The sequence below is a fragment of the Drosophila tropicalis genome, unplaced genomic scaffold (assembly GCF_018151085.1).
Source record: "Drosophila tropicalis isolate 14030-0801.00 unplaced genomic scaffold, ASM1815108v1 contig_593, whole genome shotgun sequence".
In the NCBI taxonomy this organism is placed as follows: Eukaryota; Metazoa; Arthropoda; class Insecta; order Diptera; family Drosophilidae; genus Drosophila; species Drosophila tropicalis.
The window spans coordinates 12,418,794-12,446,536 of NW_027173070.1; the positions used below are offsets into that span (position 1 = coordinate 12,418,794).

At 34.3% G+C, this 27,743-nt stretch overlaps 1 protein-coding gene across 1 annotated transcript; it reads left to right on the forward strand.

Annotated features, from left to right (window-relative positions):
- The first annotated feature begins 154 nt into the window (after positions 1-154).
- On the forward strand, positions 155-27,634 carry uzip (unzipped). Its single transcript, XM_068289931.1, has 5 exons — positions 155-210; positions 1,128-1,196; positions 24,985-25,726; positions 25,788-26,137; positions 26,206-27,634. The coding sequence occupies exons 3-5, from the start codon at positions 24,985-24,987 to the stop codon at positions 26,629-26,631; spliced, it is 1,518 nt and encodes a 505-aa protein (XP_068146032.1). The 5' UTR covers positions 155-210; positions 1,128-1,196; the 3' UTR covers positions 26,632-27,634.
- The last annotated feature ends 109 nt before the right edge of the window (positions 27,635-27,743 follow it).

Here is a 27,743-nt window from a genome sequence, read left to right on the forward strand (position 1 = left end):
CCTATCGGTTAATCGACATTATCGGAGCAATACCAATGGTCGAGCATGTTCGATCTAGTTTGAGTTCGACTCCTTTGTTCGAGTTTGACTCTTTTGTTCGATGTGGTTCGATGCGATTTTGTCTTTCATTGTTTTTGTTTGTCTTTGCTTTTTTTTTTGTATTGTTTTTGTTTTCAAAGAGAGCGGGTGTGTTTCGCGGTCGCACAAATTGTGAGTTAAACAAATAAAATTGGTGAAAAAAGTATGAAAAAAAGGATAATAATAAATGTTGCGCATTTTTAACGGTTCATGGTTTTAGTTTTCGATTTAGAGGAAGTTTTTTCAACATCTGGATATTTAAGAAATTTTGAATTATAAATCGAGATTCTGAATTTGAATACTGATTTAGAGTGACCCCGGTATATGCAAATATAACAACTTTATTTGAATTTTTATCATTTCCACGCTTGTGTAATGCTGGTTTAGTAAATTGCAGGAAAAAATTTCCAACAAAATAACTGCGTGAAAATATCAAGTTTATAAAAAACACGAAAAAATTTGAAATTAATAATCAAACTGGTTTTCAAAGTGCTTGGGTGCGCGTTAAACGTTAAAAGTGTATTTCGTTTGTTTGTTTTTTAATTGAAAGGCGGCTTCAAAAAAAATTCCAATTAAAGTATAATCATAACGGCAAACCAAATCAATCAACAAAAAAGACGAAGAAATGTACATTTGTTAAGAAATAAAAGAGGGTCCAGCATCCTTGTACGTTTTACGTCTATGTGTGTGATGTGCCATTCGATGACGTCATTCGCATTTTGAGCTCAGTTCGTCTTCATCTTTTCCCCACCCCCACGACCTTTCACTCTATGTATTTATTCCTCTCTCTCTGTCTTTCTGTGTGTATGTGCGTATTCTGTACATGTATTGAAATTAGAACGAAGGAACGGTAAATAAGAAAGTTCACTTTTTTCCGATTTCGCCAAGGCCAATAGGCCATTCCAGGCTTTTTTATCCTCTCTCTTGACTGTCGCGTGTGCCAATAAGAAACTAAATAAATAAATAAAAAAATTCAAAAGCGAAAAAATAACTCAAACTAAACGGAATTTCACGAGTTTCCTAATTAAATTTGTGTGTCTTGATTCTAGAACGCCTTTTTGTGGAATTGGGGCTGCTTTTTGAATTGCGAAATTTTGCTTAAGAACACATTAATTGAGGTAAGAATCATAAAACGTTTAATTTCTCGATCAATATATTGTTTAATTGAATTGAATTTGCATCGTTTGAATCAATTAAGAGAATTTCTCGTTAACAACGGATCATTTTTTGTGACAAGTTTTTTACGATTTATCTGGAATTTTGTCGCCTCGTTGTCGAGGCATTGTTCGATTTAGTCAGAGAATTGGCAGGAAATGCAAAATACACGTTAAAGCGTTTCATTTAGTTCTAACGGAAATGGAAAACTTACATTTAAGGCCATAATTAAAAAGAATTTGTATTAAAGTACTTAGAGTATTTCTTTTGTAAAAGACTTATAAAAAAAAGGAGAAAATTAGTCCACAAAAAAAATTCCAACAGAGAAACTTACAGATAAAATGAAATGAGATAAAATTTGTAAAAATTTTAAACAAGAAAAAATTAATAAAATCGCTGAATTTGATAAATATTAAACAAATAATAACATCTTTAATGTTTATCATATTCTAATTTATAAAATGGCTAAGCATAATAAATGCGATTTTAGTTGTTCTTAAGAAAAATCTAAGGATTTTTTCCCATTCAGATTTATATGGACTTACATTTTCAGAAAGCTGTAAATAGACTTTTATTCACTAAATTTTAAAATTTTAATTCATTGATTCATTGACTTACCAAAGTACACTAAATTTTATGAAAATTTAATTTCTAAAAATTCTTAAAAAAATTTACAGCTCTGAACCATGCGAATCTCAACATTTTTTTTGGTTATAACGATACCAGTTTAAAGGAAATTTTGCTTTAACCGATACAGTGGGAAAATTGGTTGGGTTTTCTATTAAACTTAAATGGTGTATAATTTAAAAATAAATGAAAAAATGTCGTTACTTCCATTTCGTCGATAGCCAATTTCGCTTATAAAGAGCAAAATGAAAACTCTCAATATTTTTTTTTTATATCTGATTGAAATCTGATAGTCAAATCGTTTAAACCTTAATGTTAGTAATTTTGTGGTAAATATTTACTCAAAATATCTTGTTGTCTGGCTAATGATCTAAACTTTTTAATGTTGTAACAATAATTTAGGTCGTTAATATAAATTATAGTTTTAAAATATCGGAAAACTTAAAAGAGAAAATGAGACTTCTAGTTCTTGTAGCTGTCGTTTCGGCAGTTTTGCTTTTTAGAGGAATAAACAATACATTGTAGGATAGGAATGTCTTTCCTTCATCCAACCCCAGAAATATTGGCTTAAAGGCTTTTGTCTTATTTACTTATTCATCAAAACTCGAGATGGTACCTGTAATGCTAAAAAACAAAAAACAAAAACTGAGCCCAGCGGTCGAATTTGAAAAAAGTCTAAGCAACAACAATTTTGGTGTCCTGTGAAATCGTTATAGAGTAAATTGCTAAGAAGTTGTACATCATCAAATCATTTTCTCAGAAAGTACTAGTGCGAGAGGTTCTATTTGATCTTTAGTGAAAGTTTTATTAAAAAAAAAAAAAACAAACAAATAAAATTAGTACATAAAACAAAATTCCAAGGGACCCTGCTAACTTGGACCGTACAGAAGCTTCTTCGCCTCCCTGATAAAATGCTTCTGCATGTGAAATAACTTTTTTTTGTTCCTTTTTTTGCGGCAACCCCCGAAAAATGGGCAAAAGCTGTAAATAATGGAACAGCAGACAAGCAGCAGACTGTACGAACAGCAACAACATCAAACTCCATTGGAGTTTACAAGAAGGAGGGGAGAGATTACTCTCAAAGGAAAACCGGGTTCGCAGAGCTCGACTCGGGTCGATTGGAGATGTAGAGACCGACCGTATAATCAAAGGCTTTTTATGGCGCCATCAAACAAACCAGAAAACTGTTGACTAAAACTGTCTTTGTTCCTGTCTCTTTCTCTGTTATTAGGCCGGAAACTTAACACGGCTTCCGTCTAGTCCTGAATTTGTTTTCCTGGAGCACGTTCGACCTAATAATCATAAGTGGAAGGGAGAAGAGTGGAGGCAACTCCAAAGAGTTGCAAGTGCTTCCGCGTGTGGTTGAGAGGGTGGCAACTAAATCGATTTTTATTGACAATTCAAGTTGAATGCCCCGACCATTTGATTTCAGTTCCCTTTTCCTAAAAAGGCGCGTGCAATCATTTTTATATACCTACATATGTATTTATAGTAAAACTTGCAAACTTTCTCAAAGTCAGGCAATTGTTTTTTTTTCTTCATTTTTAGCACGCAATTTTAGTCCTTCGTGACTTAAGTAGAGACACTGTCTGCTACGGCAAAATCGAATTTTTGTCTCTTTGTTTTTTGGTTTCCAGGAAAAACTTTGTTTTATTTAAGCATTTAGTAGTTCTTTTATTTAAATAACTTGTCCTAGATTTTAATTTGTTTATGATTGATGAATAGTCCCTTAACTGTTCAAATAAATGTTATGTTGGAATTTTTTGAAGTCTCATAAAATTTGTATAAAAAAGTAGCCAAGTGAATCAAAGATCCAGACTTGATTGTATGAGTGTCGAAAGTATTTATTATAACGTCTTGAGAAATCGAAACAATTTGATGTTATATTTTGAGTGGATACAAAGATTTATGTACATATTCTTTGTCGAAATGTTAGGTAAACATTGTTCGTTTTTCTGAACAAGTTAATTTGGTGTTCATTCCAAGTGATTTAAGTTGCCACTCCTATTGCTCAGTTAATCACTTTACTGAACAGTTGTTCAGTGGCTCACTTTGCTCAGTTGTTCACTTGCTCACCACTTTGAATATGTCGAAATGTTGATAAAACAGAACCATCTGAGACATAAGCAATTAACTTTGGAGTCCTTTTTTGAAATAAGGAACTTTTTTTCCATCAAAGTGCCAAGATACAAGAAAAACGCCAACCTTAATGTATTCTGCACTAAATGGAAGACTTGCTAATGTACTTATAATTGTGACCATGAGTGTATAAATATTTTAAATATGTCTTGAATGTTTAAAAAATGAATAATGATGCTCTTTAAAATACACTTTGTATACAAATCCATTGGCTTGAAGCACTTGAGTGTCATTCCCTGTGAATGTTTTTGGCGTTTTGTCCTTGGATTGCAGCACAGATGGGGAACTTATGTACATACAAACATATATACCATAAATGTACATATGTCTCTACCGATTCGTATATAGCCAGTGGCGGATCTAGCTCATCATTTTGTCGGAGGGGTGAAATCGGGCTCAACCTATATCCGCCCCTGAAATGGCACTTAAACATTTAGTATATAAAACTGGCGCCGAAATGCTATTTGCCTGGTACCTCCCACAACCCTCCACAATCGTGTATATAAAAGCTCTAACAGCTGAGCCACAGGCAAAGGACAGACGCACGAAAACAAACAAAAGCGCATGAAAGAATTGTGGCGGAAAATAAAAGGCAAAAGCAATTGTGAATAAAACAAAAGTTTATTAAAACATACATATGAATGAAATGTTTTCAAGTTAATTTCAGCCAAGGCAAATCCTGTTGAAGGACGCCTTGGATACATATGTACGTCTGGTTAAATGAAACGATGAGTCATCGTCTCAGAGCATTGTCTATTCGTTTATTTGTGTGGCTCCAAAATGTTAATATGATAAATTTCGCATTGTCTTCAATCTCGTTGGCGTCATATTTCTCTGTTTGTTTGATTATAAAACTTCATTTTGGCGCTCAATTAACTCTGGTCGAGCACGCGATATTGTGTTGGCCCACATTGGATCTGTGTGTGGTAGGTTTTCCTTCTTTTGTTTTGGGGCTCCCTTGTTGTAATGGCCTTTTAAATGTGGCGCCAAGTGACGCATTTAGTATTTGAATGCCGTTTAACGACATCCTTTACATTTCTGCTTCATTTCATTTATACACACATACATATGTATATAAAGAGAAGACCTTCAAAGGACAAATAAAGTCACGTCACTCCATGTCACGTGGGGTTGAAGTCACTTGTTAAATGAGGGGAAGGCCCGACGCGTCGTGTGCAACTAAAAACCAAAGGTCACACACTTAAGAAGGGACAGCTAAACGGCATTTGATGATGTTAATGGAAACTGTTTTTTGTTTTTTAGTTTTCACCTTGAAGAGCCAACCCATTTTGATTACTTTCTGTTTCTCTATTTATTTGTTTCCAATTTGCGATACATTCAATTTAATTGAAAGGAACAAAATGTATCAATAAACACAGTTGGCTCTCAATTTCCAGTCACTTGTGTTCATTGGAATGAATGTTTGGCTGTTTGTGATGTCATCGACATTGAAGATGTGTGTGTGTGTGTAGGAATATTATGACTCACCGATGAGAAATTTATAAATATTTGATTTTAATTTATATTGACCAATGGATTAGATCAAGGGAACCCGGAACGCCATTGCCAACTTCTCTTATCTACATATGTACATATATGAATCACGTTTCGTCTGGGCTACTTTAGTCTTAGCCTGTTTTCCTGTACCTGTAACACTTCAGAGACACGTTTTTTTTCGTTTTTTTGGCGGGGGGTTTGAGTAGCGCGTGAGGTTACTGCCATGGCGGAGATTCTTGCTAGACGAGAACGAGGATGATGACTTGTCGCAAATGCCTGCGAGACATCTAGCAACAGCAAGTAACGGCAGCTGCTGCTATGCCATTGTCCTTTGGCTGTTTATCCTGCGCTGTGCGAGGGATGGTTTGCTTTTCGGTGTGTCTGGCTCTCGCATAGAGCGAAAATTTTGCCACTCGCAGAAAACGTTGCTTCTATTTTTTTTTTTTTTTGGGCAGAGTAAGCAGTAGACAAAGCAACACGAAAGGACGAAAGTAGCAGGGAGCGGGGAGGAGGCACAGGGCACGGGTACAGGCAGTGAGAGCGCATCCCATGGTATTTTTCATAGACAGGGGTTGGCCCTGGCCATGCGCTTATATTTTTATTTTATTATTTATTTTCTATTTCGTCTTCTATTACGTTTTGGTACCGCATTTCGTTGCCCGTCCTTCGCGCATCTCTAATTTGCCTCTCTGTTGTGTTCGCACATTCGTTATTCGTTTCAGTGTCCCTAAATCCTGTTACAGTCGCGGCATCTAATATTGATAATACATGGTTAAAAATACTGTCAAATATATCATATTCTTGAATAATTTCATTTATAAGTCTATCTTTCATTATCTTCTATCCCTCTTTCTTAGTTTCTCTATTTGTTTAGGTATTGAGAGTTTATTTTGAAGCAATTTCGATTAATAAACAAAACTGTGATTGAACAAATAAACAAACCAAAGTTGGATGACATGTCCTTGGCTTCAAGTTGGTTTTTCCTCACTTGACTGCTGTTCCTTTTGTCATATTTGTGCAAATTTCTGCAGCATTTCCGTTTGCTTGTCGAATAATAATAATAAAATTTTCCCAAAGGCAAGTGCCAAAAACTCCCGAAATAAAAGGACCACCATGATAAAAACCAATTTCTGGAATTATAGCTGCCAACGCACCGCAGGCATTATCGTATAGCGATCTCCTCATCTTGGTTGCAGGATATGCTCCGTTCCCGCCATGTGGTCGGCGCCCGCCAGCAATTATTCACGTTCTGTAAACAAACAAACAAACAACAGGCACATAAAATTTATTTCTATAGTCAGAGTCAGCCTTTCATGAAATTGTTATTTTGCGTGAAATTTTTCAAACATTGTACATAAAAACCACCCCACTAAATGTCCCACATTGATGCACATACGTGCATCCCCCTTTTACCTTTATTTTGTGTTCTTTGTTTTTGGGAGAAATTAATTTTTTTTTTTTTTTTGTAAACTTACCCACATTATTAGAATTGGACTTATATTGGCTGACTAACTGTTTTAATTCTTAGGGGTGTCCTTAGTTCATATGGCTGGCATTCTAGCGATTAACCTACCCCTCACGTCCTACACTCACGCGTCCTGGGCCCATTTTACGCTACTCAAGTGATTAACGAGTCTTTGAAGTTGTTTGAGAGTTTTTCATAAAGTTTGAAAAGCGTAAACAGTTTGCGAGTCTCCAGAAAGGATTTTATTGGCAGATCAACTGAAGAAAAAGAAAGGGAAAGCAAGATCGGAAGAGTGGCATAGCGCATCCTTGGGGAGGAAATGAGTTATACCACTGAAGTGGTTAAATTTTCATATTCAAGGAGGATTTTCTCAAGCAATGTCAAACAGACAATCTAGTCTTAGCTTCCTTCATTTCAATTTTTACCAATATTATTGTTAAATCTTTAAACCCTTTAATCTCATCAGCATCAATGCCCAATGCCAAAGTCATTTTTTTTTACCATCTGGTTTAAGCAGCGTTTTCCGTTCTCTGTGTGTGTGTTTGGGTGACTTTTCCTTCCAAAAGCTAAATCCTGCAAGAAAATGAAAAAGAAAGGCGTCCAAAAACCCTGCACAAAAGTTTACGCTAAATTTCTGATATACAAAAGGCAAGTAAGTGTCTCACACCTTGCTTCCTTCTCAAAGTTCAACATCGTAGTCTTGCATCGTACATATATCAAGGTGTGTATGCACAGCTGTTGCCAGTTCTCCCTCCTAAGCTTACCCACAATCGACATAACTCTTAGGGTATGTGTGTATGTATTCGCTTTCCCTCTAAACCATTCCCCCGCGAGGACACCGAATTCGATATGACTCCACTCCACTCAACTCCACGCAGACTACCTTTTGCTGAGGCCACAGTAAACGACTGCAAATGGAATTTATAAATCTGCTTTGGCCATGGCCATAACCCTGGATGAGGTGCACGATTTAAAATGCCTAAAGGTGTTGCTGATAAGGCAGACAACAAGAGCGCCACTCCGTTTAATAAGGAGTTCAACTTAATGTTGCCCAAAAGCAGTTCCTTCATACCTTCTCATTGCAACTTTACAACATTTTCTGAAGAAAAACTAAAAAGCCAAGCTAACTTCAAGTAGTTGGTTGCTAGGCAGTCGCTTGATGAACACAAAAGTTTCGCCTGCTCCAAAGTATTTTTCAGACAAGTCGTCCCTTTTGGGAGCTATTTGATATAATTGCTCGATCTTGATGAAGCTTAAACTAAGAAATGTTCACCTCTAACTTCATATGTGACAGAGCATTCCAATCCAAGATTGAGACAAAAGAGATTTTCATGGCCTTCAAGTCTTCAACAATATCGATCGCTCAGTCTTTGAATCTTTGACTTTATTTCCAACGAATCTAGGCTACTGACTTCACGAGTCTGCGAAATACATAGTTTGTTTTGTAATCATTCTAGAAGTTCTACATTCGAGTTGGAAACTTAATGCTATAAATGCGTTAATAGCTAAATTATTTATTTAAAGTCTAGACATTCTTGACTTGACTTCTACAGTCTTAGCTTCTTAGCGTTTGCCCCCCTTCTATTATTAATAGTTGGTTTAGGTTAATCCAGAAAAAGGAAGGTGAGATATTATATTAGAATGAATAAAGTTATTATTGAACTGATGAGCAGACGAAGAGATGAAATTGATTTGTTGTTTAATCATGTATTGTTAAGACCAACAAAAAACCAAAAAAAAAAGAGGACATGTGCATGGGTATAGGTATATTTATTCCCTAGTCACTAGACCATTTATGTGCTTGACAACATGGTAACAGCATACCAGCACTGAAGGATAAAATAACAAAACTGACACAGGACACAACAATGTAGTGGACAAGTGGATGTACATGGAACAATGGAAAATCAATAGTCCGGCACTTTGGAGACTCGAATTGTTTTGTGTGTGTGTGTGTGTGTGTGTGTACGCAATGTCACATTCCTAGTACACACTTGGCTCAATGTTGGCGCCATGTTCATGGCTCCTGTCGGAGACACGTAACATGGCAACTTCTTGTTTTGTTGTTTCTGCAAATTAATTCTAGGTATGAGAAGTGAGGTGGGGAAATGTTCCAACTTTTTCGTTTTTTTTTTTGGTTTTGCATAGAAAAGTCTGTTTTATGTGGCCATGTTGGCGTCAGAGGCAATTTTCCATGTGGTTGCACCACCGCAATTGAGGGTAATCATAACTGGGCCCAAACTAAAGGCTCTATATAATTTTCTCTCTCTGACCAAACTAATCTAATGGACTGGGTCACTGCATAATATTGATTTATAAATGAATGGGGGAGCATGTAGGCTGACCACACAGGAGCCTGAGATTGAAATTGTGGTTAGAGGCCTTCCAGTCGGTATGCTATGATATGTTCATTTCATCAAGGATTAATCCAAATTGTTCGAGGTTTGAAACGAATTCTCTATCACAATGTCTCTTATCCAAGTGCTTTGTCATTTTGCTTGGCCTGGTTCATGTTTCCGACATTCCATAGAGTGCAATCTGAGAGCTGTTTCTCTGTGTCATTTGCATAGAAATTTGCCAGTCCAATTTGAAATGCCTTATGTGGTTTATTTTCAATTTTATTTTTGCTGAAATTTGCAGGAATTTAATCATCTGCTTCCGCACTAAATTCACAGTGCTCGGCTTAAGTAAAGGTACACAAATACAGGACCAGATTGCATCTTGATTATAATCTTCAATTTAATTTGTGTGGGTGTAGAGTCTGTAATTATACAGACAACAATTAACAATACTGTTTTTTGTTTGTTTATTAACTTTTTTCCAAAGAGAGAAGGCGGTTGGTTTTTAAGGTGTGTCGCCCATTACCTTACGACGGCTAAGCTAAATACATTAGCGTGGTTAATATTGTGGTAAAAGGAAGTGAAAATATTGAAACGATAGAGGTTTAGGGAAGAGAGAGAGAGAGTACAATATGCATTATTAACTTTGTATTGTTAATATTGACCACAAGAAAATTGAACCAAGTTTTTATGACTCCCTATCATAAGGTCAGTCAGCATGTCAATCAACAAATTTTTAAGGATAAAAACGACCTCAAACCTCAACAAATTATGAACTTTTCACACCTTAATAGCTAATGACAAGGCCAAAACCCTTGAGAGTCCCTTTTTAGACCAGTTAGCATATTAAAATTTTATGGTTTGACCCATAAACAAAAAATAAAAAGAGAATATAATTAATTAAGTTGTTGTTGTTGTTTATGCTATTTTATAAGCTTCTCATTAGCTGAATTAGTTTCTTGGCTAAAAGCAACGAAAAAATCAAAATGGAAAACACCAAACAAAAAAAAGTTTTCTTTTGATTGCAAATAAAATAGAAAAAAACAAGGTTTTCCTACGTCATCGTGGTCGTAACTCTTTGCCCTTCACTTGGCTAACAAGCATTCATGTGGTATAAGCTGCAATTTCCTTAGCCTCTACCGGCGGCATCTTTTGTTCTAGCGGATTTGGACGCAATTGCCGGTCCACGTGCACAAAGACGACGCTTATTGACTTTCAAACTGGAGAACTGGTTTCGATTTCCTACCTATGTGCCTACCTTCACTCGGTGTTCGCTGTGCCACACAATGGACTCCTGACTCCATCAGCTCTCTGCAATTAGTGTGGCTAAAGTCGTGCCTAACGGTAAACCATATATATAACTCCACTTTTAACTTGTACACGTACCGCAACTTGCACTTTATAACTGAATCGACTGCGTCTAATCTCTTAAAGATTTCGTGGGACTTAATGTTGATAATGTCGGAGCTCAAGAGTGATGGATTATGTATGTAGACAGATTTCTGACCCCAAGGCTAAGTATGTATGTGTATCTAATGGTGTTTTGATGTTTAATTTTTTATTTTTATTAATTGATTTTCCAATTGATAAATTTCATAATAAATTGCATTTTGGAGTTTCAAGTTTTCCATAAACTTGCCAATTCGTACCATTTTTGGAATTCTCAGCGGCTCCTTGTATAGATGATTTTTAGTCAGAGTGTCTTACATCATATGTAGTTTTTGCACTATGTCAATTAGCTAAATAAAACAAGCGCTGAAAACGACAATCATTACCATCAATCTTAATTGAAATGAGATGGGAATGGAATGGGACGGGAGGTTTCTCCTTACTGTCTTATAAAAATTCAGTGAGAAGATGTCAGATATCTCACTTCTGCCATTTCTAAAGATGATTTGCGGCCCTCGATGTAATATTTGACCGTGCGACAACTTAAGTAGCTTGAATTATGAGACAAGACACAAGACCCAAGACCTAGACAAGATGTGCGCCTCCAGAGTAGCTGGCATTCTGTATCTGTATCTGTATCTGACATTTGCATCTGCACTTTGTGTGTCTGTGTCTGCGTGTGTCTGCTTGTGTGTGTTGAGCAAATTGTGGGCAATCATTGTCAATTTACAATGCATATGCAAAACTGACTTGGACTTGTACTTGTACTTGTCTCAAAGAAAGACTAAGATCTTTGGCACAGTAGAGTCTATTACGAAAGGTTTTGTAGTCTTACTTTTTAAGAAAGATTCCTTTGTAGTAGACTTTTTACTGTACTCTGTTCCTTGAACTACACTCTGAGCGCTTGGTTTGCGTTGTCGGCTTATCCAAGCTTTCAGTTTAGTTTGCTTGTATACACTCTTTCTTTTTTTTTTTGCTTTTATTTACCTTATCTGTGTTTTTGTGAGGGAATCACTAACCCATCTGAGCCTCAGTGTTATTCTGTGTTCTTTTTTTTTTAGGTTCGCTTGTTTGCCTTTGGTGTTTATTTAGTTGAATTTATATTTTCTTATGAAGTTTATTTTTATTGATGCGATTTGCAAAAAATAACACATTTGAGTAATTTATTTATTTTGTGTGGCTTTAATTTTAAATTTATTTATACCAATTTAAGGCTCGACAGCTCCTTTGCTTGCTAACAGAGCAATTTATGTTCTTCATGCAGAGAGTTCTTGAATAATCAACTCAAGGGAAGTGAACACTTTACCCAGTGACACAATTACATGAAGTATGCAAAAGTACTTATTACTCGTATTTAGTGATGGCAAGATTAATCTTATGAATAATTAAATCGTTAATCGATTCATTGCTCAAATAATCGTCTCATAATATATGTACTTGATTCTTAGGGCCACACTTTATAATGAAATTGAATTAGATGTAGTCCATTATGAAAATGCCATAAAAATGTTTAATGATTTATATCAAATTTAGGACGAGTTCAACTTATTATTGTTTCCCAACAGAGAGTTTTGTTATATTCCTTTTACTGAACAGAGAATTCGATTAATCACAAAACTCCTTTCCAAGCAATTGTTTCTAAATTCATTATTAAATAAGAATGTATAATTATCATGGTAATAAATGTATTTTATATTAATATTAATTACTTAATAGATCAATGTTAAAATATGCCAATTTAGCCAAATTCATAAAAAATCGTTTTTTTTATCGATTATTTGCCTTTTCTTGGATTAATCGTATGATACAAAAATCGATTAATAAAGTTTTTCCCATCACTATTTGTAATCCGTTTTGCTTTAGAAACAGCTACTGCATTTCACATTAAACTTATCATATAATTCATGCGAAACATTTGATTCTTATCTCACTTCGTTTTTTCCAACGAACAGTGGTTCAAAATTATTAATTCGAAAAGATTTTCTGCACTCTAACCAGATAAAGGCAGAAAGAAAAGCTTTAATAAGAACTAATTGCCATTTTTTATGATTAATTTAATAGATCTTATAACAATACAAAATGCTTAATAATTTGTATGAGATTTCTTCTATATGCTCCACTGTGCATTGTCGTCTCATTTGGGTAGAGGTTGTAGGTTATTAGGTACTCATTGTCGTGGAGTTCGTATGTATAATGTGTTCTGAAGATGCGTGTCAATGTTGTCAAACGATGTCATCAGCATTAGTTCAAGTGTCTGGCATACAAATTTGACGTCATCATATCAGCTCGATCATCAGAGATTATAGAACATAACATATACATATATCCACAAATGTACATACGTATATGTATAACATGCTTTCAACCTCAATTAATTGTTGCATCTTTCGTAGTAGAATTTAATTATATAATTGCTCTGGTTACACACAGACAAACAGGAGAAGAAATGGCATCGAATATAGGAGCTGAAATTCTTTTGGTTTGCATGTCATCGCCAACAATTGCATGGGCATGGCACCTGGCGAGTCGAGCTCGAGTTCAACTATTTATATAATTAACTGACTCAACTCAGCGACTTCTTTTCATATCTATGCTAATCGTGTCCTAGTTTTGCCAATGCATTTTTATTGTTTGAATTGTGGCATGCATGCAAAAATGTTTCGTTCATTTGACTTTATTTGTTTTTTCTCTTGTTAATTTGGTCTAAAATGATAATTGCAGCATAAGTTGCTTCATTGCAGTTTTGAACAAAATTGTTCTCAAAATATAGTTCTACGAAATACTTTTGTAGATTTGTTAAAAAATTTAAACTTTTGGCTTCTTTATCGAAAAAAAAGCATTATAGATTGAAGTTTTTGATAGTTTTTGAGGTATAATCAGAGTTTTGGATGGGAAATTATGTATAGTGATTTTCCCTTCCCTTGTCAAATTGTATATAACATGGAGAAAGAAGCTTTACCGACCCCATAAAGGATATATTTTCTTGTTCACCATCAACAGCCAAGCCAATCTAGGAATATTTGTCTGTCCGTCTGTATGAACACCTAGATTTCAGAGCTATATAACAGCTCGAACCATCAAATTAGTTTTGTAGACTCGTTTCATGTGCTCTCTAATGAAGTATATTTAAAATTTAGCAAAGTCGGCGTGATGACTAATTTACTTCATTTTACATGGATTGACTACACAAATTGTTGATAGTGACAATTATTTTAATATAAATAACAACATGGACTGGCAACTCATTTCTAGGTTTAAAAAAAAATGTAAATTTTTTTGCTCGTGTTGGCTTAGTTTATAGTAGTGGATGCTGACCTCATTTGAGCATAGTATATAAATTATCAGATAATATAGTACCATATATGTACATACATATGTATGTATGTATGTAGATCAATCTACACACATACACACACACACTCACACACACAGATGTAGAATTTTAGCTGCAAATGCGAATTAAATTGCTAGAAATTGAAAGTGACACTGAACATAAATTGCTATTATTGTTACTGTTTCATAGACGCTTTAGTTAAAAATAGAAATAAATTGCAGAGACTGAACTTAAAATGGGAAAACAAACAACAAATAGACTTAAATCTTAAGGGCTTAAGTGAAAAATTGCATAAACCAACTAATTTTGTCTGCTTGATGGGGTAAACATTTGGCAACAAACAAAAAAAGTGTTTAACTTCGTTGACAAGCAAAGTCGAAGAAAAGAAACATATGACAATGGAAATTGGAAACGAAAGGGCAAAATGTCTAGCCAAATGGAAATGAGCTGCAACGCCTCTCTGCGTATGTATGTATGTATGTACAAATGTAAGATGTATCTGAGAGATACATTTTGAAGCGCGGCACGCTATAAGCCAGTTGAAGGAATTTACTGGAGCGCAACATCATTAGATGTCGACAAGTTTTGTTGCAAAGCCTTAACGTTTTTGTAACTTGATGCCACCAATCAGCCATGAGGAGGTGCTAATGGTTTCCTCTTCCTCCTCCTCCTCCGCCTCCTCCATCAAGCTTGATCTTTCATAATGGCATTGAATTTTATGGCACTCGATCATTGCATGCATCAATGCCATCATTCAGTTTTCCTCTAACCATAAACATAGGTTTGATGTACAGTTAGAAAAGAGGAAAAGAAAACCACAGCAAAAAAACACCAAAGAAGAGTTGAAGTTAAAGAGTGGTGGTAGGTCCAAGTTGTAAGACGAGGAAGCTCTTGTGGTTTTTAAATGTAAAATAAAACAATCTAAATGCATAATTCAACAATTAATATATCTAAATTGCTAAATAAACGGCAGCTGCTACAAAAACTCAAAATCTAAATTGAACAAAAGCTGCGTGACGAGATGTTGGCATCGTTTTTTTTTTTTTAAAGATTAAAACCGCGCTCACGCTATGAATATAAAATTCAAACAATTAGAAACTGAAAATAGTGTACAGTATCTCACACATCGTTTGTTCGTTGTATGAGCAACATTTACAATTTATATACATACAACGATGAATATCGTATTATCTATTCCCCCCATCAAACCAAGTATCGTTTCAAAGTCAGCACCAAAAAGTCGAAAAAAAAAAAAAATGATTTGTGATGTGTATTATGGTACTTTTAATGCTGACATATGCGATTTTGATGTCAGGCTTTGTGTATTGAGCTAACAGCATATGCAAATGAGTTTATTACACAAACAAACAGAAAAAGAATAGAAACAATTTTTTTTTTTTTATACCAAAATTGGCAACTGACAATGAGAGAGGCTGAGATGATAAATGACGTCATCCAGATAAATCTCAAAACAAAATTGATTGAAACTGTCAGTGAGAGCGCAAAACAAAAAAGGAGGAATCTTCTGAACAATCAAGTCACCTTGAAAATTTACAAACAAGTTGAATTCATTTGACTATCAATATAAAATACATAAAATATGTCTGTTCCACTATTGATTGTTGTAATGATTAGTTTAAAAAAAATTTAATAGCTTTGTGTTACATTTACATGAGTAGATTTTTATTATAATGACTTTTAGATATAGTTGATGGGGTTAGCTGTATACCCTTTAAAAAAAATATATTAACATTGGACAGTAGTGACCAACACGTAAAGGACCGCATAGAGTGAATATATTGTTGATCAGCACGACGACACGAGTTCATTTTGCCATGTTTGTCTGTCTGGATCAATCCAAATTTATATATGTAGGTCCCATTGAAACTTACTAATAGTGACTTTACTCAATAACTATGTTATTTTGGCTACAATTGTTATCAAATTTAGTATATGTCGATTAAATATAACATACAATGGCTGTGTCAAGTTTCATTAAGATCGGATGACTATATCATATGGTTCCAATAGTCACCTGGTCGGTAAACGCTTTAAAAATAATTTTCAATCAGATCGTTTTTCGTATTGTACATACATATATCTCTAATAACTTTGATCACAATCAGATAAGTATGATTTAGAGCTTTGTTATCTGATCTTTCATGGAAGTTTTCAAACTTCACCTTCAGATAAAATGTTTATCTATTTTGATGTTTGTGGGTAATGAAAGAGTAAAATTAAAATTTCAAAAGGTCTCAAGGAAGACCATGATTTCTGGTTTTAAGTATTAGCTTTTGGAAATCAGTTGCTAAGTTTAGTTATTTTTCCACAAAAGAGAACATGAATTTGCGTTATTGAATATGCTAATAACGTCAATATTAACAAGTAATAATAATAAGTAACAATATTTACTGGCCAGTACAAGTTTTCATTGGCCATTTTTAAACTTTATATAGACTGAGATACAAATAATACTTTGGTGATAGGTAGGCTAATAACTTTATTCAACTTCAAAGTAATTATAGACAAAGACGTCACCTTTTTAAATAAGTAATTTTATTCTTGATTCTGAAAAGAGAAAAGGTGTTGAAGCATGGAGTAAACAGAATCTAATAGAATGTTTAAAAAATGCCATCGCAGATACTTGAAGTACTTATACATATAATCATCTAATGTAAAGAATGATTACGACATGAAAATATTACGTAATTTCTATCCTAGATTAGAAAATTTGTAGTGAATCATAATTTATTCATACGATAATGATTCAAATTCCAATTCGATCTAGTTTATTATGAATCATTTTTAATTTTATTCGTAGATATATTTTACTTTATGTAAAGTGTATATTCTTCTAATGCTTGGCTAAAACTTTGGCCAAAATATTTATAACTTGTTTAGGCTTTGTGAGTCTCTCTCAACAATGAAAAAATAAAAACCAGTTCAACTTTTTTGTGTGCTGCTCTCATTTGGCGGCTTACAATTTGAGAGCCCAGTCAGCACGTGGTTTAATTCTTCGTATTCTGACCCGCGGTACCGGTTTTTTGCGTTTTTTGTATTATTTTGTTTTATTTGTGTGTGTTTTTTTTTGGGGTATGTGGATGACGTAGCCCTGGCGGCAAACGGAGCATAAAACAGATGGGGCCCTCTTGTTTCATAAACGGCCCATGACCAATTGTATCCTATGAAGAAAAGTGGGGTCAATGTTTCTTTTCTACGGCAAAGTATATAATGGAAAAAAAATTAAGCCAAAAGAGCCGAAATGCTTTGCCTATTAAATTATTGAATTCAATTAATTGATCGCAATTGCTGTCACTTACACTAAATGTATTTATGTATACATATGTATAAGTATGTATGTTTATATATTTTCTTGTATGAAGTAAAGCGCTTGACTTTTAATGCATAATTAAAGAGCAATTATAATGAAATATTGCAATGCTAAGTACACTATGGATGGGCAAGAAGGGCCATAGAACGCTTGAAAGTTCTTTGATCTTTGTTTTAAGATCTTCCCTCTTCTTTAGGTGCCCTTGGAAAAAGTCATAGAAGATAGTATTCCAGACCATATAAACTTCTCTGATTTGCCAACCTTATACAGAAACATATATATATACCGATTCAGACCAGTATATACACAGTAGATGCCGGTTATGACGATAGTCAATAGACCGGTAATATTGCTTCGTTATAACCGATATAAACGGAATATCGTTTCAAACGGCTATGAAATTCGGCTAAGCCTTGTTAATTTTAATGTTTTTTTTTTATTTTAAACTTATAATTTCTTACTTTAAAGTACTCGTTAATCACTGCGGCCAACAGATAATATTATATTAGTCAGTGCAACTTTCAATAATCATTAAACTAAAGTAATTAGCAGATGCATGTAATGAGCTGTAATTCTGCGATGATGAATTCATATATGTATAATGTACATACATACATACATATGTACATATCTGTAATTATATATTCTAATTTCCACTGTGCTAGGGTATACATAAGTCGACACGCCCAAAAGTTGTTTCGGTCCCTCCGTTTTGTTGTTTTGTTTCCCTTTGCTTGGAGCCCATTATTTATCTTTAATGTCAATCAACAGAAATTAATTTCAACATGCAAAAAGATTCTTGAGATACATATAAAAAATTAAATTTACATCTGGCTGCCAAAATTGATTGATTTTTGGTATTACAACAGATTAAATTAATGTTGAAAATACTTCTAACTTGTCTTTAAAGTCTTTTACACAATAAATGTTGATATTGAAATGTATACATATTTATATGTCAGGCCCAACCCAGTTTATATTAAATTCTTTGTGATGAAATTAATTTTCTGATTATGACATAACTTACCAATTTGATATCTTAATAAAGGTGGCTTCTCGTATTGGGTTCCCGCTTCTTTGGTGACACAAAGTCTAATTTGTTATTTTTCAAAGATTTTTAAATGATTTCCTCTATAAATTGGCAATTTGTTATTGTTGTTGTTATTATAAGTATAGGATATAGTTGTAAACTATCAACCTAAACATATTTTACAAGCACTGGCAAGTAAGGCCTTCGGCTTATTGTCAGACGAAAACTACATCCATACACTAGCCTGTAATTCGAACCGAGGACGGCAAATTGGCAATTTACTTATAATTTAATTTTGTTTTGTGACTTTACGATTTTAACCAGAAATATTGGTCATTGGGCCCAATGTTCAATTGGAAAAGTAAGTGCAGTCAATAATTTTAAACGTTTTTGGTATCATACAAGTACTTATGTAGCCTTAAAACATTTCATGGCCAAAATGAACTGCACAAAACTGAACTACATGAAAATTGCTGAAAATATTTAACTACATATAGGGTTTTTTTTTAATTACAATTGCTTGTATCAAAAAAAAAAAACACATGTAAACTAAAACCGAACGATTGAAAGGTAGTTAAAATAAATATCACGGTAAATTAAAACTTTATCAGACTTTTGAAACCGAAAACTGAAAACAATAAAGCAGAAAAATAATGTTTCATTACATAATTATCAATTAAAAGTACTGAAATCGGTTTCAAAACTTGCAGAATCATTTCAATTAGGTTCTAAAATGCTTTAATGACCATTACTTAACATAAAACAATGTGTATACTATACGATTTGAAAAGGTCTTGCGACCTTTCAATGTAAAATTATATTTAAAATTCGGAATCCCAAAGAAAATTAATTTTTAATTTAGTTTTTATTCAATAAACTCAACAAACAACGAAAATTTAAATATTTAATTATGTATTTGAATAAAGCTTGACAAAATTCAATTAAAATTTAATCAATACAAATTTTGAAATCCCACTTAAGGAAGGTCATAAAAAATGCATTTTGTTTACTTATATTCAAATTATTTACGCCTAATGATTGTGGGACAGGGGGTGGGGGAATGAGGGCGGTATTCGATACGGTAATGAAGTAAAAAATAGTTTTGTTTTGTGCGGGACTAAAGAACTAGCAACGAGTCTTAAAAAATACCCAAACAAATTAAGTTGAAAAACTTAATTTTAAATTTAAAAATAATTTGCTTTTAATTACACATATTTTAAATCAAATCAATGTATTATTCAAAAGGTTAAAACTTGTTTTTATTGAAATCGAAAAGCATAAAAATTATGCATGTGCATCTTAAATATTTGGTTTAGTTAAAGTTGATGACAAATTTATTAGGCATCACGAATTAATTAATTAGCTGGCTCATTTGTTTGCCACTTTAATTAACCGAAAAGTAAAGAGAGAATCAGATGGAAAAAAACTAACCAAATCGAAAGCAAGTATTTGGAATAAATTTGTATTTATTTTGGTAATTTTTTTATATTTATAGTTATTCATTACAAACTGACCAAAACTAAGGCTAAATTAGGAAAACGTTGCTCCCAAAAGTATGCAATAAACTTTAAAAGACATTTCTTAAGCAGCTAAGATCAATTTTTCCATTACAAGCGAAAAAAGTGTTATTAATTTGTTAAAAACTTTTCCAATTTGTTAGTTTAAGAGAACTGCTTCCATAGTTAATAGTAACTAACTAGGCATAGGCCTAAACTCATTAGAATGAACTTCTATATACAACATAAAACTATATTGAAACTTCATTGGAGCCATTGTCACTGTGGTTTTTTTGTTCTATGTGTGTGTCTTGAAGTGTGACGACAACAAAAACCAATTATAACACCTTCTCCCCTTACATTGATTTATTGATGAGTCGAACGGCTTGCTACACATCAAACAAAACGATCGATTGATCCATTAAATTAATTGAGTGTATGTAGTTAAACCGATTTATGTACAAGCAGACAAACAAGAGGGGAATACACAGGTGAACACAGAGGTGAGTCTAGACATTGTGTCACGTGCATCATGTGCAAACTGCATTCAATTTAATGGGCTTGTCCCCCATACCCTATAGGCCGAGAGGCCCAGATGGTGGTCACCAGGGTGCAACTCTCGTCTAGGCGCCTTAATTGATGCCACTGTAACAGATGCAGATAATCCAAATGGAAATCCATGTGTTGGGGGCATAAGGGAATATGTATTATGGAAACATTAGTTGCTGTTGTTGTGGGTCTCTGGTCTCACTAAGTGAGAAGCAAATAGCTAACTAACTAAACCAATATTATAATAATCCATTAAAATGTAAATTATGTGTATTTGATCTGTATATTAGATGGTCTTAACTTAAAAATGCTCTCTAGTTTGAGACCAGGGCTGGGCTTACCTGTAATCAGAAAGGGCATCGGTTCGCAACTCTTGACCAAAACGATAACCGCAAAAACACGTGCGTTTTTGCTCGTTATTCTTGATTCTATGATTATCTGCTGTTACTTTTTGTGCACGGCATTTTAATTAAGTTAGCATCAGTTTCTTTTTTTCGTTTCTTTCCTCCTCACCAAAGCCACCAAAAACCGCAACACTAACAACATTGCAATTTCATATATCTATGTATTATATTCTTTGATTTCAACTGAACTTCCTAAATAGTTACTTCAGCGAATTGTTGGTCTATGGTTGGCTGGCTAGTTGATTCGCTTGGTTGAACGACTGTTTACTGACCTCTGGAGCTGTATCTAAAGCTCAATAGTACTAGGCTTAGTACATGCTATCACGAGTCGTATGTCTCTAAATCACAAGAGTAATTATAAAAATATGTTTACCATTGTGTGGTTAAACAAATAACAGCCTTAATAAAGTCTAACTGGGATTTACTTATTTTTATAGAGACTTTTATTATCAACAAACACAAAAAATACATGCAACATACCTCTTAACCGAGTTATCCATTGATTTATGCATTGCAAACTGAACGTGAGGAAAGACAAGCCACAGATACTGAAAGCTATTTATCAGAGTCTCTGAAGATTGTTAATTTATATGTATAATTTCATAGCTAACTATATGTTATAAGCAAAGAAATGGACAAGTTATTTATGCCATTGAGTAGAAGACACATATATTTAAACGCTGGAAAGAAAAAAGTTGTATAAGTGGTCTAGTTTAGGCTTGGCTTGCTACTGCATTAATTTCCAATTGCAAAAGTTAATAATTACTTAATCGCACTAGCAAAGAAAATAATTTAAAATCATTAAGGCATAACTGTAATATGTTTTGTGTGACTTATATAAATAGGCGAGTACATTTCCTTGTAATTGCTTTCTTACGATTAGAAAGGAATGGTCTAGAAATGGCAAAGAGAAAGGAATAACGAAATAATAATAGAAACCTCTAACTCTATCATGACAGGAAAGAAATACTTTTTGGTGTTTAATTTAGTGAGATCTTTTGGAGTCAGTGATAAAATTTGGGGTTTTCAGTTCTCGTTAGGGATTTTATACCCGGAATAATTGTAGGAAAAGGTTTGTAATGCAGACGAGTGGGTCGGAAACTTCGACCACATAAGGAATGTATATCCATTCTTGATCAGCGTAAGAAGGCTAATCCGTCTATCTTTATTAACTTCACGCTTTCATTTAGAAAGCTACTGCAATGAAATTGAGATCAAGTTTTGTCAGAAAGGAATACTATAACAAACAACATAAAAAGTAACGATCGAAAAACAAAGAAAAAAACGAGAAAAAAAGAGAAATCCTAGTTAAGTAGGCCTTATGAATAATAGGAAAACGAAGCTCTAATGACAGTTATTGCTTAAATCTGAAGATAATTATGTAACTCATATATTTTACTTAACTCTCTTAACCTTTTGAACTAAAGTCAATTTAACTCGACTACACTTCACTCAACAAAATTGTCTAATAATTCAATTGAAGTGTCAGATTTTCATAGCAAACTCTGATTTATGGCAGACGACAAGAAAGAAACTATTTTAGATTTCAATAGAGACTATATCAAAGAATTTAAATAGGGCAAGATCTCTTAAAGAACTTCTTTTTATTACACCCCCTTGTAATTTTACAACAATTGTCATGATACCCTTTGCTGGAAATATTGTAAAATTGCTGAAATATTTGTAGTTTAAAGAATAGCTCTTTGTCAATTCTAAAAAGTATTTTTGTTAAACTTTAAAAACTGAGTTCGTTTTTCAACCAAGTTGAAATTGGACTAAAACCGCCTCAAAAACGATTAAAAGGTAAATTTTATCTATTTAGATTAGACTATTTCAAAAAGAAGCATAAAAAAGGTAAACATGTCATAGATATATTTCTAGAAGCACCAAGTTCTATGATCACCAGGCTAAAGTATTTCAGAACTGCAAAGGCTAAAACTAGTTGAGAATTGTAACAAAATGAAGCATAAAAACTTTATGTTTGTTGCAATGTTTTACCAAAGTAATATGCTTCAAAGTGTTATCATCATCAAATCTCTAAGTTTTATTCCAAATGGTAATACGGTTTTAAGATTTTGTTAGGCACTAATGCATATAAACACCTGACTGTAGGGTATATAAACTTCGACATGGTTCAAGTTATCTTTTTTTTTTTAGCTGTTTTTTTGTTTTGTGTCAATTCCCATGCCTTATTGCTGCCTATGTCACGTTGAAGGGCTGTTAACAGCTTTTAATGATTTTCTAATTAATTGTTTCCCTCAACGTTTGGTGTCTGCTCAACAGTGCATTGCACCGACTGTTCTGTGTAGTTATTCTCACAAGTGAGAAATCAAGAGTGTTGAATTGACCGGATATTCAGGGAGGGGTACAGAGTGAGAGGTTGGATTGGGACGGGGTTTATAGTAGTATAATGTCAAATTTATAAACATAAAGTCAAATTGAGATGATTGAAGCGCGGCCTCGGGGCCCTCATAATAGCCAATTCAATTGGGTGTGCACACACACACACACACACACACACACATTAAGTTGCAACTATGCATGTGGTTGTAGTTGTATGTAAGTAGTTGTTATACGTGACCATGAGGGTCAAAGTCAAAGTTCAATAAAATCCAATTAAATTGCCACAAATGCGGAGTCCATTCGTGTCTCAGCCTCTTTTACCCGCAGTGTCGTAAATCTTAATAACCTTATAACCTGCAAGTGCCTTTCAAAAAGAATGAAAAACTTGCCTTTGATTTTCAAAACGTGAATTTTCACCAGTCCAGTTTAGTTGCCTTATTTATGTGAAAACATTTTTGGAATTACACAGAAAAAGAAGCAACAATTTTGTGTTGTTGATTTTTCTTATTTAAATGAATAACTTTTCGTTCACTTCACTTTATGACTTTACTTAATTCTCGATGCTATTTTTAGCACATTTATTGCATGCGAAAATGCAAGACTGACAGAGAGGGAGAGAGAGAGAGAGGGAGAAGGCAAAAAGAAGCAAACAATGCGGTTACCAGAGGTCAATTTATGACTCTGCCTTTGGCTTTTGAATCCGTCATGTATGCTGTAGAATTTGATGGCAGTTGCTTCCGGTGTTGAGCAAAAGAAAAGGAATGCATAAATTAATGAAGAATGAAGTGGAGGCAAATTGTGAAGCGTGTTATATAATACTATGTATCTATTCAGCTAATCGCTGTAACCCCTTTTAGAAAGTCCATGTTAGCTGTTGTCATCCATTATTCAAGTCAAATTTTCACTCACATCACTTGAACTCTCTCTGCTTTTTCTCTGGACATTGGCCCCTCCCAACACTTGGAATAGTATGACAATAGCACATCATTTGTCAGGCAAACAAATGATGTTGCATGTAACCTTATCATCTTATATCCGTTGCAGACAGCGGTTTGTGTGTATGTGTATGTGTGTGGGAATGAGACGGCTAAGGTCAAGCGTTAAGGTTAGACCAAAGGAAGCAAAGATGTCAGTCGACTGCAGACAACCGTAATGAAACTGAAGTTGACGTGCTCTAGTGCTTGCTAGTCCTTCGTTCATGCATGCATGCATCGCATGCATGTCCTTCTGGCTTTTTCACAATGGCTTCTAATGAATAAACATGGCGTCCATTCACTTCCGCAATGGAGTTATAAAGTTACTTATACGCCACCATGGTTAGCTAGAGTAAACAAGCGACAAATTTATTGGGAATACTTGCACACCTTCATGGAGACTCATCCAAACTGAACTCTCTGTTACAAAGTGGTCGACGACGTGGACATGCTTGTGTTGACACTGACGCCCCTAATGACCAGGGAAAAGTTAGACAAAGCAAAGCATCAAAAAACAAACAGATTGTGTGTGTTTGTCTTTGGTATGAAATTCGTCTGGCCATTGTTTAACCTTTTCAAGCTTTTGATGTCTGCTAAAGGAGTTCATCCAGCGAACTTCCGCTTTTGTAACAGTTGCATAGGATACCAAAACTCTTTACAATGCACATTGGGCCAGATTTAGTTTTTTTTTGGCATAAAGTAAAAATTCTGGCCCAACGTGCAATGGCCATATCAATTCAACTATTTACTAAGCCATTGGAATGTCTTTTTGCCGCTTTTCTTCAACTTGGTGTTAATTCAAACTTATGGGTTTTTTTTTTCCTCTTTTTGCAGATGATAAAGGTCAAAACACAACCACGAAGAACTGGAGGAAGAATGATGATTACCTTCACATTTATATTGACATTGATGCAGCTGCTACTGATCAATCCTACAGAGGCAGCTGTCCATCCCGTGCTTACCTATAAGAATGCCTCCACACAGCTGGGACAAATGGTAACATCGAGCACTCTGGTCTGGGAAAGTTATGATGCCAAAGATGCCAAACAACTGCAATTCGCTGTCGAAGGTGGAAAATATATTACTGAAGATGAACACTATGCCATCTATGTGTGCCGTGTGCCCATCGATGGAGTCCACACATCGGGTCACACTGAGAAGGTTATGCAGAAGCACGTCTGTGTGGCATCCCACTATAAGCATCGCAGATACGATGCCTTCGATGTATTGATGAATAAGGGACATTTGGGTAAAATTGGCTGGAAGCATTGGCGTAAGTTTGATGCTGGTGTTCCAGTTGGAGCCATTCGTATTGGTGATGACTCGTTCATTGGTCGTCATCGGGCACCACGTCAGCATAATGCCGAAGGAGGCGAAACCCATTGGGGAGCTGACTTTAATCTGGGACGCTTGGAACCTGTGGGCCTGGGCAAAATCAAGGTGATTGAGAATGAGCGTGAGAAGTACTATGACGATGGAGAAGTTCTTATTGAAACGGAACCATTCCGCTATGAATTGAGAGATATTAAGTTGGATCGTATACGCACCGATATAAGAGAAAACTTAATAGAATTAAGTAAGATTTTGAATTTTATTTGAAACTTTGAAACATATTTAATAGATGCTTCTCTTTTTAGCCACCGCCAAGCTAGAGAATCTGGGCGACAAGTACAGCACAGTAGAGACAGTGATGAGCTATAGTTTTGATTATATACAGAATTGGGGTTCGCATGAGGGCGTGGCACGTGGATTGCCCACAAAGATCTATGAGAAAGATGCCACACAGCCGGCAGATATTAACTGGGCCCTGAAGCATAGCCAGAAACGTTTTGAAAACAAAGCGGTTCATACTAAATTATGGCCAGGAACGGCCATCAATGTAACACTACGAGGCAACTATGTAACCCTAGAAGCACCCTACACAGCGAAATTGTTTGCCTTCTATTATGGCAGTGATGAGAGTGTCTCACGTAAGATAAGCGCTGAGGTAAAGTGAACTTGATGACAAACTTATTCCAAATACTTACTAACTTGTTTCTAATTTTAACTTCACAGGTGCGCAAAAACTATTTAAAAGATGTCAAATTGGAATTTAGTGCCGTCTATTGGATAGAAAATGGTACAGTGGTGCCAACAACAACAACAACAACAACCACATCGACTACATCGACCACAACACATGCTACAACCACCAGCACCAAGGAGCCAACACCCATCAATGAGCCACCTTTGGTACACATTGAGCATATGGGTGAGCAGCATTCAGGACCCGATACACTAGAGAAGACCCTGCACGATTCACCATCGTCGAGCAATGAGGTTAACTCACATCATGAGGCGCCAGAGAATATGTCGAATCCGAGCAAAGATTTGGCAGTGGCTGGATTTGGTGGCGGGCCAAATAGTGGAGCTGAAATGTTGGGCAGGACACTCATAACTTTAGTTTTAACTGGTTTGATGGCAAGCATATTAAATCTGTAGATCGAAAGCAGAAGATATAGAGGATATATTTGTGTCCCGAGTATAGAGTAACGTTTAATTGTTGTTGTTGTACCTGTTGTACCCGTCTTTGAGAGCGAAAAGCAGAACAGAAGAACCAGAGCAGAAACACAAAAACACACACACACAGACACACACACACACACACACCAGATAAATTAGATCGAATAGAAGATATACATATATAAATATATTAAACAGGGCAGCTTTCTGTGTGTACGAGACGAAATGATAAAACGAAAAATCTGAAATATTTTTTATACTTTAAAAACAAAGGCTTCTATAATTCTAAATCTTATGCAACTACTTCATCCCACATTCATAATACTGTTTACAAATTGATAAGAACTAATTAGATAAAACTAAACAAATAATAATGTATAAATAACTCAAAACTTAAACTCAGTACATTCCTAAAACAAAAAAAAAAAAGAAATCTATTCCCTCTTCTTTCCAACACAACACAAAAAATGAAACGGAAATGAATCAAAAGTAAAAGTAAATGAAAATATTCTATAATATATACATACATACAAAATACATACATATTTACAAATCTAAAACAAGGAGATGTTTTTTTTTTAAGTTGCTTGAAGAAATTAATTCTGTTTAGCTTTTCTTATTTAGTTTTATAAGCCAAGAACCACATCTAGTAGATAAAATTCATAAACAATGATAATATATATAAATAAATATATATGTAAAATTGATGTAAATTATAAGCATGTATGTATGTATGTGTACGGTATTATGTAAGAGAAAACAAAAAGAAACACTCCAAAAAATATGTAAATTAGAATTTGCTATAATTTGCTATTCTATATAATTTGCTCTATATATTTATCTATCTCTAACTCGATTAAGTTAAACGATTCATACAAAAATTTGTATTCTATTTTGTTGAAATGATTATAAATTTTGAAAATCTAAGCGAAGAATAAGTAGTCTCTCGAATATCAGAATAAAGCTTGTATATTGAAACCAAGTTATTTTTCCATCATATTTTTTTCTTAATTTTTTTTTTTTGTTTGTACCCATCAAAACTTGTTTAATGAGCAAACAACAAACTTCTCTGTTTCTTTTTTTTTTTTTTT

Coding starts and splice junctions, on each gene's coding strand:
- uzip (XM_068289931.1), top strand. CDS start 24,985: ATGATAAAGGTCAAAACACAACCACGAAGAACTGGAGGAAGAATGATG. Junction 25,727..25,787: donor AGAAAACTTAATAGAATTAA/GTAAGATTTTGA, acceptor TTCTCTTTTTAG/CCACCGCCAAGCTAGAGAAT. Junction 26,138..26,205: donor CACGTAAGATAAGCGCTGAG/GTAAAGTGAACT, acceptor TTAACTTCACAG/GTGCGCAAAAACTATTTAAA.